This window comes from Rhinopithecus roxellana, chromosome 1, assembly GCF_007565055.1.
Source record: "Rhinopithecus roxellana isolate Shanxi Qingling chromosome 1, ASM756505v1, whole genome shotgun sequence".
NCBI lineage: Eukaryota > Metazoa > Chordata > Mammalia > Primates > Cercopithecidae > Rhinopithecus > Rhinopithecus roxellana.
In genome coordinates this window covers 93,043,177-93,061,913 of record NC_044549.1, presented here as the reverse complement: position 1 = coordinate 93,061,913, position 18,737 = coordinate 93,043,177, and the positions used below count along the sequence as shown (strand labels likewise).

Sequence of the window (18,737 nt, the reverse complement as noted above, 5' to 3'; positions counted from 1 at the left end):
TTTATATTTTTAGTAGAGACAGGGTTTTACCATGTTGTCCGGGCAGGTCCCAAACTCCTGACCTCAAGTGATTTGCTCACCTCAGCCTCCCAAAGTGTTGGGGTTACAGGCGTGAGCCACCGTGCCCAGCCAGAGATGGTTCTTTTATATGTTATTATGCTAAGGGTAGCATTTCTACCACGAGACATGACAGCACATGACAACTTTCCCATCTGAGTACTCCGTGAAAATTACCTTGGATTTTCCCAAGAAATTGACACGTACCCTTGAGTCTCAAATTCATAAATGCATTTCCATTGACCCTAAATAAATTTTATCGCTGACTAATACAACTACTGTTTTGTAGGGGCCTCCTTAGAGACCAGACTTGGGAGTTAGAGGGGAAGAAAATCTTACCTCTCATTTGGGATCCCTTTAAATTGAATTAGCCTATATTTAGATACTTTTAGTAAATATATCCTTGGTACATGGCCTCTTCATATAGAAACTTTTAAACTGGGAGGTTTTGGTCAAAAATCCTGCTTCCCTACTCACTCTTCCCCATTTTCTTTCTGTGTTGTTCTATGGGGCTGAGGCATGGTTGTTCATATTTTTATCTACTGGTGACCCCAGCCCCTGGTGCTAGGCTTGTCTGGGTCCCTCAGGATATGACCTCATCTCACAGCACTGATCACAGGAATTAATCTATAATGTTTTATTTCCTCCCTTGCCATATAACCTCCACAAAGGCAGGAATCTTGTTCATTATTGTATCCTCAGCACAATTTCTCGCACATATTAAGCCCTTGTCTACTATAATTTGAAATACAATGGAAAGAAACCCCAGATAGCATATTCCTTCAAAATCCTCTGTGAACCTCCTGACCACTTTGCTCAGATAGAATTCCTTATGCAGTTGGCCCTCCATATCTGCAGGTTCCACATCTGCAGATTCAACCAACTGTGGATTGAAAATATTTGGGAAAAAAAACCAATAAAAAATAATATGGGCTGGGTATGGTGGCTCACACCTGTAATCCCAGCACCTTGGGAGGCCGAAGTGAAAGGATTGCCTAAGGCCAGGAATTTGAGAACAGCCTGGGCAACATAGACAGACCCTGTCTCTACAAAAATAAAAATAAAAATAATTAGCTGGGCGTGGTGGAGTGTGCCTCTAATCCCAGTTACTAAGGAGGCTGAGGTGGGAGGATCCCTTGGGTCCAGGAGTTAGAGGCTGCAGTGAGTCATGATAGAGCCACTACACTTTAGCCTGGGTGACAGCAAGACTCTGTCTCTAAAATAAATAAATAAAACAATGGTAAAAAAAAAAAAAAAAAAAAAAAAAAAAAAAACAAATAAAAAAATACAATATAACAACTTTTTTTTTTTTTTTTTTTTTTTTTTTTTTGAGACAGGGTCTCATTCTGTTGCCCAGGATGGAGTGCAATGGCACAATCATGGCTTACTGCAGCCTCGACCTCCTGGACTCAATCGATCCTCCCACCTCAGCCTCCTGAGTAGCTAGGACTACAAGTATGTGCCACCACGCCTGGCTAATTTTAAATTTTTTTGTAGAGACAGGGTTTCACCATGTTGCCCAGGCTGGTCTCGAACTCCTGGGCTCAAGGGATCCTCCTGCCTCCGCCTCCCAAAGAGCTGGGATTACAGGCATGAGCCACAACACCTGGCCATAAGAACTATTTATACAGCATTTACACTGTATTAGATATTATAAGTCATCTAGAGATGATCTGAAGTATACAGGAGGATATGTGTAGGTTATATGCAAATAGTATGTCATTTTATATCAGAGACTTGCACATCTAGGAATTTTGGTATCTGAGTGGATCCTGGAGCCAATCCCACAGAATAAGGAGGGATGGCTGTACTATGTTCATTTCTTGTTCACCGGTAGTTCTTAATTGAGGAGTGGGGAGGGTAGGGGAGGTAGAGCATATCAGAGTCACATGGTAACTTCTGACATTATATGTTTTCCATGGAACATTTTTATGGGCTATCCATCCACTCAGTTAGGAGTATATAAAAAACCTGGGGTTTGGGACAGTTTATAGAAAGCTTCCTAAATGCTGGGCTCCTGTTGTATGCATACATTAGCTCATGTATTAAACTGTTACTATACTACGATGTTGGTTTATATCAGTTTTTCTACTCGAATATAAATTATATGAGTAACACGTTTTCTCATCTTTGTTCCTAAGTGTAACAAAATACACATAGTAGGTTAACAATAAATGTTTGATGGATTAAACTCCAAAATATCAGGTTTAAAAACAGACAGAAAATGAGACACTATGCCCATTAGGAAGTTTGGGAAAAGGATCCTGAGAAAAGCACTAAGTAAGAGGCGTATTAAAAGAAGAAGGAATTTTGGTGTAAAACTCAGAGAAAATCAGTTATCCTATAACAAAACAGAGGTGACTAGAATCACCACCTATCTGCTGCTCCTGAACTTTTGTTATTTCACAGAACACACAATACTGTCTCTTTACTCAAGGAATAATTATTGAATGACTATTGTGTGCCAGGCATGGTTCTAAGCTCTGATTCAGTTTTTACAGGTAAGAGGCTATAAACATATGCAAAAGTTTACACACCTAGAAAAGCTATTTTTTCCTAATGGGTAACCAAAAAAGTTAATTTAAATGAACAAACAGCCAAAGATAGCCACTTACTACATTTGCTGGTCCTGCTTTTCTATCACCTAACAAATATAACCAAAAAACACCCCTAAAAACCATTTTAGAATTAGGATATATTAAAGTGAGATCCCGCTGCCATAATCTCACTAAAATGTATTTTTATAAGTTGAAGTTCCCCCCAAAGGCTAACTCTAATGAATAAATTATCTGTATTGTTAAATGCCCATGCTACAAATTAGGTTCCATTTAACTACCAGTGCAACCAATTATATAGGTGATTTTAGCATTTTTATACACCAGAGGTTCATAAAAGGAATGAAAAATAGATCCCATTTGGTGAGACTAAATTCACATAAAACATACAAAAATCTGAAACTGTACAGAAAATAAGGATTTTTATTTACATACTTTTTTTTTTATCTTTCAGCTGAGGCACGCATACCTTTTTTAAAGGGGAAAAAGCCAGTGTTATTAGTATATATAGCCAACAACGAAAAAGCCAGTTTCGTTGCTTCTGAGTCCCACATAATCATACCTATCTACCTCAGGTGAGGTGATGAGAGGAAGTGTTTAACACAGTGCTGGGCACATGACAATGCTTAATAAACACTGCTTTTATTGCTGTGGTCTTGGTAACTATGGCTGCTGTGGGTTCTAGACCAGGTTGGTAGTCATGGCACGCTGACCTCTCCCACAGAGAAAGAACAGAATCTGAAAACCTAAACTATGTGTCTATCTGTCTGCCTGTCTATCTCTATTTCTATCTTTCCATCTTTAAATTGTTTGGGAGATGGTGTTTTTTAGTTAAGTAATTCTTGAGCCTCAGGTTCTACCCTTTACCTACCAAGAGGAGGAAAGTGATGGAGGTTGGGAGGTGTTTCCTGTAAGACTGAAGTGAGAGCTTAGAAATAGAAGATGAACATTCTGGATTGGGGGTCAGAACTATAAAGGCTGAGTGTGCTCATATACAAGTGTGTTTTTCTAAATCTTCTACCACTGCTGATTAATCTTAAAAGGAAAATGCTTCATGTCTTACTGTGAGTCACTGAGCGAGAACTTTTGGCCTCTCTGGAAAGCAAGGGAATGAATACTGCACTGAATGCAGTCAGGAAGTTTAATTTCTAGTTTCAGCTCAGTGACAAACTAGCTATGTGGCTTTAAGAAAATTACTGAACTTCTCTGGTCTTCAACTGATTTATTTACTGAATGAGGAACTTAGAAAAGAAGATTCTGAAGTTTTCTTCCTCTAGCTCTAAATTTAGCTCTAAAGTTCTACAAATGTCTGCATAGTACTCAAGAACATGCTCTGCTCTCTTTTCAAAAGCAGTATGTGTCTAGTTTTTGAGGCTCAAAAAAAATACACTCTGTCTGTTCTACAGATCTGGCACCTGTCGCATACAGCAACTTCCAGAACACTGGCACACAGTCTCCTATTTGGAATAATTCATCATCTACAGAGAAATCTGGTATCTTGGTAAAAAAAAAAAAAAAAAAAAAGATCAATATCAGAACTGGTAGGCTCCCTTCAGGGAGACTGGGTTTGATAGAGACTCACTAACTTCTGGGAAAGCATATTAGCATTCCTTTATATAACACACTTCTGTTGAGCAGAATGTAGCTACTACTAGCATGTCATAGATTCCATATTGTGTATTTAGTACTGACACTGTTGAACACACAAACACCAACCACATGGAATAGTCATGGAATAGTCAGATGCCTGCTTTTTGGATCTGGGTACAATGCTAAGAAACAATTAATCGACATGTTTTTAAAACGTCTACCTAATTGTAGGAGCATTAAAGACAAATGCTACTTAATTACAAAGGTTAATTAAAGCAGGTTTTCAAAATAATAATAGAAAATAAAAGAATGAAATAAGACAAGTCTTATTTTTGTCTTTCCACATCTAAGGGATGAATTTGCAATCATTATCAGGCTTTTGAAAATTAGTAAGGCTATGTCTTATGGTCAATTTTTCTACTTTTTATATGTTTGCTGCATATAAGCAAGATATTTGTAATACATGCTTTTCACATGGCTGTTGCCAATAAGTTGTTTTCCCATCTCTCTTTAAAAAAAATTTTTTTTTTAGAGACAGGGTCTTTCTCAATCACCCAGGTGGGAGTGTAGTGGCATGACCATAGCTCACTGCAACCTTCTGGGCTCAAGCAATCATTCTGCCTCAGCCTCCCAAGTGGCTGGGCCTACAGGCACACATGATCACGCCCAGCTAATTTTTTTTTTTTTTTTTGGTAGAGATGGGGTTTCGCCAAAACTCCTGGCCTAAGTGATCCTCCTGCCTCAGTCTCCCAAAGTGCTGGAATTGCAGGTATGAGCCACTACACCTGGCTCACCTCTCTTTCTTTCCTTCCTTCTTTCCCTCCCTTCCTTTTTCCTTTTTGCCTCTCTCCCTCTCCTTCCTTCCTTCCTTCCTTCCTTCCTTCCTTCCTTCCTTCCTTCCTTCCTTCCTTCCTTCCTTCCTTCCTTCCTCCCTCCCTTCCTTCATTCCTTCCTCCTCCTCCTCCTCCTCCTTCTGCTGCTGCTGCTTCTTCTTCTTCTTTTTTTTTTTTTTTTTTTTTTTTTTAAAGAGACAGGGTATCATTCTCTTGCCCGGGCTGGAGCACATGAGCGTGATCTTGGCTCACTGCAGCCTTGAACACCTGGGCTCAAGGGATGCTCCCACCTCAGCCTCCTGAGTAGCTGGGACCACAGGCATGCACCACCATGCTTGGCTCACTTCTCTTTCTTGAGGGAAAAAAAACTTGTGCCTACTGGAGGTTCGGCAGGATTCGGCAATCTAATAACTATTCTTTTGTAGTTCCTCTAAAGTAAAACAAGGAGCAACCTTTACCATTTTTCACACTATTTGTAGAGGACATTTAAATATTTTCTTAGGTTTCTTTCAAAAATGAAGATGAGCAAAACACCACCAGCTCACCTTCTAACTCAATCTTTGATTCCCTGAAGTCTTCCTGACATCCTTTAATTCATTCACTGGACACTTGTTTGATGCAACACTGTGCTACACAGATGGGACTGGGGGAAAGGATGAAAAGGACATGTCTGGTAGGGGAGACTGGATACATTACACAGATGAGTCTTCCTCTAGTGTACCTCTCTGTACTACTCTATTATTACCTCCTCTTTAAGTTATCTTTCCTCCACCACTGAACTTACTGAAAGAGTTGTTTTCACTGCGTCTGTGTTTGTCACTCTCTATTTACTTCTCGATCTACTGCAATCTAGCTTCGGGCTCACTGGGATTTACTGAAACTTTGTAAAAATCCTGAATGCTTTTCTCACAGCCAGAACTAACGGCCTCTTCTAAGTTCTCAATAGACTTGAGCTCTCCAGCATTCTCCCAGCCTTTAATGCTGGCAACCATCTCCACCTCTTATTTCTAAAATTTATTGTCCTGGTTCCTGCTGTTCTGGGTCCTCTAACTTTCTGCCAGCTGCTCTCCAGATCTCTCTGATGGTGTCTCTCCCTTAGCTTGTATTCGGTGGTCCCTAGTATGACCTCTCTAACCTACAACGGGTACTGATGATTCCTGCTCTCTCTTTACTGAAATGTGGAGCCTTATTTTTCACATCCTCCTGTATTCCTCTATACATAGTTGCTGGATACTCCATAGGCACCTCTAACACAATATAAAACTGAATTTAAAATTTTCTCCTCCAAACTGGCTCTTATTCCTATGTTCCTTTCTTGGTTAATTCATTCTATCGCCCAAATGAGATACCCTAAATAACCTTTGACAACCTCTCTTCCTTCAGGCGCTTTTATTCATTGGTCGCTGCTCTGATATTTCTTTCAATTTTCTTTCTTCTCGCCCTTCTCAATGTCTTATTTCCTAATATTGCATTGGTCTTCAGATGGATTTCCCAATTCCAGTCTTTTCTCTATCATTTTTACTGCTATCAGTAATTTTTTTTTTCGGTAATATATATCTGATCACTCTCTTGCTTTTTAAGGCAGAATGTGATATCACAGGAAGGTATGAAACACATAGAAAAGGAAGAGCAGGGCATCAGAAAAGTCTCATGGGAAGGAAGGCATTTGAATGCAGACTTGAATGTCAGGTAGAATTTCCACAGGGAACAGACAGACACATCAACAGAGGCCCAGAGGTATCCAAGCATAAGCCATTTCCAGGAATAGCAAAATGCAGGGTTTGCCTGAAATGTGAGTGGAAAGTGGGCAGGGGTGGGGAAAGGAGGTAGGCTACAACATGGATGGTTCTGGAGTCCACACAGGGCAGAGGGACAGGGCAGCCGGAGCAAACATGTACTGCCACATGCACTAGGACTTGGTTACCTTTTTTGAAAGTTAAGATTTGGGTAATTTTTCTTTGCACAACCAAGAAGACTAAAGAAAAAAAGTAATAGGTTAGCCAGGCGCGGTGGCTCATGCCTGTAATCCCAGCACTTTGGGAGCCTGAGGCGGGCCGATCACGAGGTCAGGAGATGGAGACCATCCTGGCTAACACGGTGAAACCCCATCTCTACGAAAAACATAAAAAATTAGCCGGGCTTGGTGGCAGGCGCCTGTAGTCCCAGCTACTCGGGAGGCTGAGACAGGAGAATAGGGTGAACCCGGGAGGTGGAGCTTGCAATGAGCCTAGATCGTGCCACTGCACTCAAGCCTGGGCGACAGAGACTCTGTCTCAAAAAAAAAAAAAAAAAGAAAAGAAATAGGTTAAAGTTGAAATCTATTTGCCATTCAGAATTTTTCCTTTTCTCAATATACACTAGAGCTGCTGTTTGCAAGGCACTGAGAGAACTACCTTAAAAATGTTGAGTGTCGCAAAAATTTGTGAAATCATTTTTCTGGATTTTTATGAAGTCACTGAGAAATTATTTTGAAAGTTGTCAGTTTTTTTAAAAAAATTAAAAACTCTCTCTCATTTACATCATAAGACATCCTAGTCAGCATAGCTAAGATTTCACTAGCTTTTAAATTTATGAAAACCATATTTTTAACCAAATCTCAGTGTTATAGAGAAAACCTAACGGAATGATTCATAAGCAACATGTCAATTCTTCTCTAGATTATTTTCTTAAACAGGTCAGGTGCAGTAGCACTTTCCTGTAGTTTCAGCAACTCCAGATGCTGAGGTGGGTCCAGCCTAAGCAACATAGTGAGACTCCATCTCTAAAAATAGTAATAATAAATACATAAAATTTTAAAAATAAAAAGTGCACTTAGCCTAAACTATTTTATTATTTAGTTCATACATAAAAAAAGAGCTCTGAATATGAATTATTCACTAGTCAAAAAAAAAATTTTTTTTTTGAGACAGGGTCTTGCTCTGTCACCCAGGCTGGAGTGCAGTGGTGCGATCATGGCTCACTGCAACTTCCACTCCCTGGGCTAAAGCGATCTTTCCACTCCAGACTCCTGAGTAGCTGAAACCACAGGCGCACGCCATCACGCCCGACTAATTTTTTGTAGTTTTAGTAGAGATGGGGTCTTGCCATGTTTCCCAGCCTGGTCTCGAACTCCTGAGCTCAAGTAGTCCTCTGACCTCGACCTCCCAAAGTGCTGGGATTACAGGCATGAGTCACTGTGCCTGGCCCACTAGTCAAAATTCTTAATGACTAAATAATTTTATTAAGAACAAAGAGGACAAGGCCAGTGCAGTCGGTGGCTCACGCCTAATTCTAGCAATTTGGGAGGCTAAGGTGGTATCACCTGAGGTCAGGAGTTCGAGACCATTCTGACCAACATGATGAAACCCCATCTTTACTAAAATACAAAAATTTGCTGGGCGTGGTTGCAGGCACCTGTAGTCCCAGCTACTCGGGAGGCTGAGGCAGGAGAATTGCTTGAACCCGGGAGGCGGAGGTTGCAGTGCGTTGAGATCATACCATTATACTCCAGACTGGGTGACACAGCGAGACTCTGTCTCAAAAAAAATAATAATAATAAAATAAAATAAAAATAAAGAAGACATATTTTTGGCCGGGCGCGGTGGCTCAAGCCTGTAATCCCAGCACTTTGGGAGGCCAAGACGGGCGGATCACGAGGTCAGGAGATCGAGACCATCCTGGCTAACCTGGTGAAACCCCGTCTCTACTAAAAAAATACAAAAAAAATAGCCGGGCGTGGTGGCGGGCGCCTGTGGTCCCAGCTACTTGGGAGGCTGAGGCAGGAGAATGGCGTAAACCCGGGAGGCGGAGCTTGCAGTGAGCTGAGGTCCGGCCACTGCACTCCAGCCTGGGTGACAGAGCGAGACTCTGTCTCAAAAAAAAAAAAAGAAAGAAGACATATTTTTAAAATGTGATTACTATAATGGACTTGCCAGCAAGATTTTAAAACAAAAATGACTACTTTGAAAAACTATAGAAATGCATGCAAGAGCCCATTTGATAAAGAAGCAACATCATCCATGCGTCTTTTTATCAAGATTCTGCAGACACCAGCTTCACTAACAAACAGTAGTTGATGCAATGATCACTTAGTAAGTTACATGCACCGCTGAGTGGCCTAGGAAGCAGGTCTGTATTTCTGCTTCATTTTCATTTTGAGCTTTCCTCTAAGGGCAGTGTCTAGACACAGTAGTGAATTGATTGTGCTTGAGATGACTCAGGAAGGCTTCTGAGCAATTGGTGGAATTAACCCATGGTCTAGAAATGATGGGTTGTTAAATGACCAAAATAATTAAGAACGTGTGTTTATTTTCATTACTTTCAGGAAAAAAATACGTTTCTGAAGCATATCAATCAGTCCACCAGCTGGGTACTTTTCCTACCCCATGCTGAAAGTGAATATTTGAGAAATTATGTTTCTAACTGGAAGAATTCTGAAACTATGTTCTTCTACAACATGTAGGCGATATGTCACAATGAAAATGAAAGTTCCCTCTGAAGAGCTGTAACCCTACATAACCTAGGATGCCATTTATACTTTCTCTAGCCCAGAGGCTCTGGATTTCTGCTCTCAGGCTACATTACTAACCATCAAACCAACTGCCCAAAATTGCTGAGCAACTGATCACAACATATAGACCTGACTCAGATATATAAATTATATTTTTATTTTATGGTACCAAAACATATAGATGAAAACTTTTAAATTCAGGCAATTGACATGCCAGGTGCCTACACATTTGTGAAGACCGGAGCATTGTAAGACACAGAATAGCTGGTTGAAAAGTGAAAAATCCAGTGAGTTAGGTTGTTTGATTATACAGAATCACAGAATTTTCAAAGTGAAAGGACATAGTGATCACTGATTTCAGTGCCTATCCAATAACATTAGCAAGCGCCCCTAGGGTTCCCTACCGGTTCCTTCAGAAACCTCCTTCAAAGCTGTGAGTGCATGGCCAAAGGGAAGCTATATTCATCAACCAGCCTAATCAGAGACCAGAGAGCAGAAATAAGGTTAACACAGAATGGAGTACATTTGCTTTGGGGGACGTCCATGTTTTCTTGCGCATACTGAAAACAGCTGGGTGCCGATTTTGGTATAACACTCAGAGCCTCTTTTGATAAAAAGGCATTCTATATGAACAAAAACTCTATTGGCTTCACATTGGTCAAAGCAATGGATTTTAAATAGTGACTCAACTTCCTAGAAAACTTTGTATTTAGAAATGTTTTCTTCATGCAGCTAACAGGCAAAACTAATCAAAACCTTGTTGTTAGTCTGATGTTTTCTTTTCTGTGCGGCAAACAAACTCCCATAAAAACCTCTGAGGTTTTCTTAGTCATGTTTGCAATTTTTTAAGTGTTGAACTGCCTAAGTCTCTGATGTCATGACACTTAATTCCTATATTTTCTTGCTTTTGCTAGAACTGAACGAACACTCCCTATCAAGATTGACCCCCTCTAGAGATAAAATAAATTGCCATATGAAGTCAAAAGATGACCTATCAAGTTTATGATAGCTTTCTTTGACTTTTAGGGGAGGAGAAAATCATACCATCCATACTACATAGGTTGGGGTTTAAATAATATTTGCCTATAAACAATAAGCAATTGGAGATTGATTTTAAGTAAACGTATGTAATGCCTGTAAGCAACAGGAAATATATTTTACATAAACGTATGCACTGCCTATAAGTAACAGGAATTATATTTTACATGAATGTGTGAAGTGATAATTTTTTAATAGGCAAAAAATAGTGTTAAAAGTGGAACTGGCATGCTTTCCTAGGCTATCTCAGTGATAATGACCTCAAAGTCAATGATTTCTTCATGAAGATGAAATAAGTTTATTGCAACTTGATTGCATCACCTAAAATATAACCCTTGACTTGGAAACTTGCCCTTATGTTTTATGAGGTCTGAAATAAAAAGGAAACTGATGGAACTGAACCAGCAAATTATTTTGCAATCCATGACTACAGTTGTATACAGCAGATGTAGTCAATTGTTGAGGAAGGTTGGACCAAATTTCCATCCTGTTCAGTACTGCTGATAGCTCTATTCAAAATCCATTCTTGCCTTTAGAGGAACTGACCCATAGTAATGATACAGATAGAATTTTGTGAACTATTTTTAAAGGGTAGGTTATTAATTAATGAGTGACTCTCAAATATCTTGATGGTTTCCACTGTGAAAACCAAATATCTGCATGATAGAGCAAAAATTTAATTTTCTCAGATGCTTTAGAATGCATATAAATGAAGACTGCCTTCTCACTAGATCAGTTTTGAGAGAGATGAAAACAAAAGAAAGAAAAAATAGAATAGCTGATGAAATGAAACTTCGAATTTAATTTGGTCATGTTGGCATTTTTTATTTCTTGAGTGCATTGAAAAGAACTGATTAATACTTGACACATATAATACTACCAAGTTATACCTAAAATTAATTTTGTCAGCCAGGCAACCAATCAGAACTAAATAGTGATCAAGAATTATTTTTTCAAACACATTTGTCTTCCAGGACTTTACTGAGTTAGTTCCACAGATCATGAAAACAGGGGTCTTTTCTCAGGTCTTCTACATCATTTCCCTTAAGTTGACACCCAAAGTCATAAGCTTGACTTTAGACACAGGTTTCAAAAGTAGAAAGTTTTATTCTCTTATGTTTCTATGGCATTGAAGTATTGCAGAACTATAAAAATAATGTGTTTTACCCTTTCCACAACTCATGGATGTTCCTTGAAGTGAAGGAAAGGCACACTTGTCTTTGCATAATAAAGAGCAAAAAAAATTAATTAATTAATTAAATGAATCTAAATTTTCACATGCCACTTAAAGTTCCAGACCCAGACATCTTCAGGATTTTCTTACATTTAAAGTAGAAAGACACTACTGATACACACAAGTAAACATAATTCTCTATTTAATGCATGGAGCAATATAAAATTTAATCACGATGATCATTATATTTGTTCTAAAACACTGAAGTTTTTCCCATCATCCCCCAGATTTTTCAAGTCTCTTCTCTCCTCATGGCAAATGCCCAACCAGAGAGAGAAGGGTTCTATAATGAAACGTTAAAAACACTGACCTAAATGAGAAATGTTTTATCGACATGCAATATTCTAAATTCTGGTATTTGGTGGAAAACCTGTACACATTTTTGGCAATGGCCTTAGTGTCCACTGGTCTGGCAGCTATAATGAGAATAATAAAGTATATGGTGATGACTGTTTACTCACCATTATGAGACATCCCCACTGCAAGGCATTTCTGAAACCGACAGTACTGACATTTATTTCTACTTTTTTTGTGGATCCGACAGTTAAGATCACATCTGTCATAGATAAGCTTCAATCTGATTGTTCTCCGGAAGAAACCCTGCAAAGGGATATATATATATATATATATTATATATATATATAAAAGAAGCAAATTTTAAGTCTTTGTGACGCATGGAAGCAGCAACCTACGGCGAAAGGTTTACTGGCCTGGGAATCAGAAAAGGCAGGTTCTTGACATGGTTCTGTCACTGGTGACTTTAGACAAGTCACTTAACCTCTCTGGAACTAAATTTTCTTTGCTATAAAATAAAGAATCAGAGGATCTCCAGGTCCCTTTTTTAGCTCTTAGACACTGATCACATCCAGCTGTGGCTTTCATTGGATCTTGGCTCTACATTTGGTTTTCAGCATGCTCTAAGAAGTGCTCTGGATTTAATGTAATGCAAATAAAACACCATGTAATCAGTTCAGTCTCTGCAAATCATTCCAACAGCATGCCCCAGTCTTTGTAATTGTGCTAAGCAGCCTGGCAAAGTTATAATCATTTCATTCTAAAATCTGATCAGGGCCAATAAAAATCCACATGTGGATAATTTTTTTGGAATTCTCTATGTTGCATAATTTCCTGCAGAATTTGTTTCACTTATTCATGCTGCTGAAAGTGTGCCCCGTCATTGTTGCGGCTTACAGACAGAAAGAGACTATGGCAAATAACATGAGAAGTAATCAGATAAATCCTCACAAAATCGACTGCTATCTCAAAATGGCAAATACGTCAATTTGAGGCCAACTGAATATTCTGCTATATTTACATCTTTCAGAAAGAGCTGAAAAAAATCGAATTGGACATGTTTTCTGACTCCATATTTTTGGGTTCATCATATTCCTATTCATTTCTATTGTGTTCATCTCCATAAAATTTAATTGCTAATTCTTTCAAATGTATCTGGCCCTGTTTGGTGCAAAAAGCACTGCGTTAGTATTGCTTGGGTCATTGACATGCATTTTGACTTTCTCCAAATTTCCATTTTGAACTCTGGATGAGTATGTTCTGATTACTTGACAGCTTCACTTAAATAACTAATAGCCATCTCTAACCCAGCCTGTCCAAATTGAAGTCCTGACCCTCCCCTACAAACTCACTTCACTTGCGACTTTCTCCATCTCGGCAGATGCAACGCCATCCTCCCAGATTCTCAAGCCCAAATCCTTGAAATCACTCTTGACTTACTTCTTTCCTCAATAAGAAAGCTTTCTCTAAATACACACTTGCCTATTTCCTTTATCACCTTCAACTTTTGCGTCTCACCTCTCATGGGGCTAAGCCAACTTATTTAATACTGTGGCCTGTCCCTGCCCCACTTCTCTTCTGGAACTCTTGATCCTTTTGACTCTGCTCCAGTTTTTCTTCTTTCCAATAGCACTTATGACTTTCTAACACACCACAGAATTTACTTATTACTGTTTAAGTGTTTATTTTCTGCCCCTCCCTCACTGCTCAATTAAAATTATAAGCTCCTCAGGGGCAGGAATAGCCTCTTATACCCCTGGATGGAATCCAAATGCCTGTGATAGTGTTAAATTAAAATTTGTGGAATTAATATAGATGTCACGTAACTTCCTTTCTGGGCCTCACCTTTTTCAACTGTAAAATGAGAAAGCACTTCCACCTCTGGTGGTTTGTGACTCCAAATTATGACTGAGATGTTACAAAGGCAATAGGCTTGACAAAGTAATCATTATTCTCAATTTTGGGTTTGTCATTTCCTTGATCTTTAAGAAAATATAGGCTGGGTGTGGTGGCTCACGCCTGTAATCCCAACACTTTGACAGACTGAGGCGGATGGATCGCTTGAGTCCAGGAGTTCGAGACTAGCTTGGGCAACAAGGTGAAACCCTGTCTCTATTAAAAAAAACACACAAAAATTAAGCAGGTGTGGTGGCATGCACCTGTAGTCCCAGCCACTACTCTGGTGGCTGAGATGGAAGGATCACCTGAGCCCAGGAGGTCAAACTACAGTAAGCCGAGCTATGATCACACCACTGCACTCCAGTCTGGGTGACAGAGTGAGACATTGTCTCAAAAAAAAAAAAAAAAAGGAAGAAAATACAGTTTTATCACCTACTATGTAAAATGAAATAATATACTATTTAATTTTGCTTGTTTTGAGGCTTTACTAAATGGTATTATACTACATATAGTTTTTGGGACACTATTAAAATTTGGTGTGAGGCCAAAAGCAACGGCAACAAAAGCCAAAATTGACAAATGGGATCTAATTAAACTAAAGAGCTTCTGCACAGCAAAAGAAACTACCATCAGAGTGAACAGGCAACCTACAGAATGGGAGAAAATTTTTGCAATCTACTCATCTGACAAAGGACTAATATCCAGAATCTACAAAGAACTAAAACAAATTTACAAGAAAAAAACAAACAACCCCATCAAAAAGTGGGCAAAGGATATGAACAGACATTTCTCAAAAGAAGACATTCATACAGCCAACAGACACATGAAAAAATGCTCATCATCACTGGCCAGCAGAGAAATGCAAATCAAAACCACAATGAGATACCATCTCACACCAGTTAGAATGGCAATCATTAAAAAGTCAGGAAATAACAGGTGCTAGAGAGGATGTGGAGAAATAGGAACACTTTTACACTGTTGGTAGGATTGTAAACTAGTTCAACCATTATGGAAAACAGTATGGCGATTCCTCAAGGATCTAGAACTAGAAGTACCATATGACCCAGCCATCCCATTACTGGGTATATACCCAAAGGATTACAAATCATGCTGCTATAAAGACACACACACACGTATGTTTATTGCAGCACTATTCACAATAGCAAAGACTTGGAATCAACCCAAATATCCATCAGTGACAGACTGGATTAAGAAAATGTGGCACATATACACTATGAAATACTACGCAGCCATAAAAAGGATGAGTTTGAGTCCTTTGTAGGGACATGGATGCAGCTGGAAACCGTTATTCTCAGCAAACTATCGCAAGAACAGAAAACCAAACACCGCATGTTCTCACTCATAGGTGGGAATTGAACAATGAGATCACTTGGACTCGGGAAGGAGAACATCACACACTGGGGCCATCACGGGGAGGGGGGAGGGGGGAGGGATTGCATTGGGAGTTATACCTGATGTAAATGACGAGTTGATGGGTGCTGACGAGTTGATGGGTGCAGCACACCAACATGGCACAAGTATATATATGTAACAAACCTGCACGTTATGCACATGTACCCTAGAACTTAAAGTATAATAAAAAAAAAATTTTGGTGTGAGGTTTCTAAAATTTACATTCTTTTTAGTGAAAGACTATGATTTACTTATTTTCATAATTATATAGTATTCCATTGTATGACTATACTATAATTTATTAGCCTATTTGCATGCAGATGAACATCTGAAACGTCAATTTTTTGCTATTGTGAGAATAGTTTCTCTAAATATTCCTGTAAATATTTTTAAGTGGCATTTCTGGGTTGTACAACGTGTGAATATTACATTTTACAAGATAACGCCAAATTGTTTTCCAAAGTGGCTATCAATTTACACTCCCCACAAACGCTTTATGAAAGTTCTAGTCTCTTCCACATTTGGTGTTGTCAGACTTCTTAATTTTGACAATCTAAAATGTATAAAATTGAATGTAAATCTTGATATGTATGTCCCTGGCTTTTCACTTCCCAATTTCTAATTGTCTTTTCCTTAAAATTGAATTTTAGACTTTTAAAAAATATGCTAGATAAAAATATGCTAGATCTGTTGTCTGTTACAGATGTTCAAATATCTTCTCCTCTGTTTGGCTTACTATCCTTGAAATGTACTTTTTCAGTATTTTTGTTTTCTCAACCAATAGATATTTCATTTCACTCTCATTCTTTTTTTTTTGTTTTGTTTTTTGTTTTGAGACAGAGTCTCACTCTGCTGCTCAGGCTGGAGTGCAGTGGTGCTATCTCAGCTCACTGCAATCTCTGCCTCCTGGGTTCAAGCGATTCTTGGGCCTCAGCCTTCTCGATAGCTGAGATTACAGGCATGCACCACCATACCTGGCTAATTTTTTTTTTTTTTTTTTTTTTTTTGTATTTTTAGTAGAGATGGGGTTTCACCAAGTTGGCCAGGCTGGTCTTGAACTCCTGGTCTCAAGTGATCCACCCACCTTGGCCTCCCAAAGGCCTGATACTACAGACGTGTGCCACGACGCCTGGCTCACTCTCATTCTTGAGAGATTACTGAGTACTCAGTTATTCTCTCTTAATACTTTGAATTCCATTATCCTTCTGCTTCCATTTTGCTGTTGAGAAGTCTCTTGCCAATTTACTTCTAAGGTGATCTACCTTTTCTCTTTGGTTGCTTTTATACTTTCTATTTGTCTTTAGTATTCGGCAGTTTTACTGCAGTGTGTTTGGGCATGAATTTCTTTTCATTTATCTTCTTGGACATGTTGTTTCTGCATTACGGCTTCATCTGTTCATCAGTACTGGACTCCAGTGAGATAAGTAGTAGATTTTCTTATTCTAGCCTTCACATTTCTGCACACCTCTTTTTTATTTTCCATTTTCTTCTCACTACTTACTCACTAATATTGATTGCCAAAGTAAAAATCAGAACAGAAGCAAAATAACATGAAAATATATAATTACACTGGCAAAAGTAAAAACAAACATTTCTCACTAAAGTTCACTAGTGAGAACAGTTCTACACTTTACTCTTCCACTGATCAGTGAAGAAGACATACCTCTTTAATATTCAAAGATCCTATGAATCATTCAAGAACTAAGAGACTTCACATTCCAGCAGATCCTGGATAAGGCATATTCTTTAAGACACTGTTGGTTTCATTCTTGGCAATTTCTTTGCATATCTCTTTCAGTTTCAGGTTTTTCTTCTGCTATGTCCAGTAAGCTACCTAATCCTTCCACTGAACTTTTATTTCAGCAATTATACTTTTAAATTTTAGAAGCTTCACTTTTTTTTTCCACTTGGTTTTCAAATCATCCTGGTTATTCCTAATAGTTTATTGTTGCAAGCCTATGCCCTCTTCCTTTAAATAATCCATAATAGCTGTTTTATATTCTGTATCAGGCAATCCCAATTTCTGCTTTCCCCGGGTAGGGGAAGAGCAGGGAGTATATATCAGTTTTCTTGTTTTTGATGAATGTCATTCAAGATGATTAGCTTCTCACATGCTTGCTGATAGTATTTGGAACACACTTCTTGACCTTAAACTGGGGGACTCCTACAAGGTCTTAATTAGGAATTCAGTAGCCAGCGGTACTACTGACTTACAACTATTTCAGACACTCTTGAGAATCCTGGCTTAATTCAGAAGCCTTACACTCAGCTCCTTCTCACTGATTGCTCAGAAAACCACTACAGGCATCCGCCTTTGGGGCAACGCTCACTCCTGTACCTCTCTGGGCATCTACCATGGGGAAAACCCTGACTTGCTTAAGTGTGCCTGCAGCTCACAGTTTCGAAATGAGGGTTTATTTGTTTCATTTTGTTTCACTGATGTTATTTTGGAGAGTTTTCTCTATCTCCTGTGAGATCAGCAATGTCTTAAAGAATATGCCCAATGTAGAATTTGCTGGCAGTTGAAGTCTCTTTAATTCTCAAAGGGTTCTCAGATATCAAAAAGGTTTTTTTTTTTTTCCTCAGATGAATAGAATGCTAATGTATAGAACTGTTCTCATTGATAAATGTTGGTGAAAATTTTTATGTTTACCATTGTGATCACAGATATTTTATGATATTCCTTGACTTCTCTTTTGATTCTTGCTTTTTTAAGACTAATATTAGTGGGTGAAAATGCTTAGCTAGCTGACAGCTGGATGGCTCACAGAGTGCTCAGTTATTTGGCATGGCTAGGAGAGGAAGATTTTTTGATAAGAGAATTATTGATCCCTTCCTTACACCATATACAAAAATTAACTCAAGATGGATTAAAGACTTAAATGTAAGACGTAACACCATACAAACCCTAGAAGAAAACCTAGGCAATACCATTCAGGACATAGGCATGGTCAAAGACTTCATGACCAAAACATCAAAAGCAATGGCAACAAAAGCCAAAATAGACAAATGGGATCTAATTAAACCAAAGAGCTTCTGCACAGCAAAAGAAACTATCATCAGAGTGAACAGGCAACCTACAGAATGGGAGAATATTTTTGCAATCTACCCATCTGACAAAGGGCTAATATCCAGAGTCTACAAAGAACTAAAACAAATTTACAAGAAAAAAACAAACAACCCCATCAAAAAGTGGGCGAAGGATATAAACAGATACTTCTCAAAAGAAGACATTTATGCAGCCAACAGACATATGAAAAAATGCTCATCATCACTGGCCATCAGAGAAATGCAAATCAAAACCACAATGAGATACCATCTCATACCAGTTAGAA

At 38.7% G+C, this 18,737-nt stretch overlaps 1 protein-coding gene across 6 annotated transcripts in view; it reads right to left on the bottom strand.

The window, feature by feature from the left end:
- PPARG (peroxisome proliferator activated receptor gamma) overlaps positions 1-18,737 on the bottom strand; it is a 148,801-nt gene that overhangs the window by 29,941 nt on the left and 100,123 nt on the right. For 5 of the 6 annotated variants that reach the window (XM_030928015.1, XM_030928014.1, XM_030928017.1 and 2 more), the window contains one exon: positions 12,258-12,396. In XM_030928015.1, coding sequence (XP_030783875.1) covers positions 12,258-12,396 — 139 coding nt within the window. Of the gene's footprint in view, positions 1-12,257; positions 12,397-18,737 lie in introns of those variants that run through there. The other variant, XM_030928023.1, reaches the window with a different exon arrangement.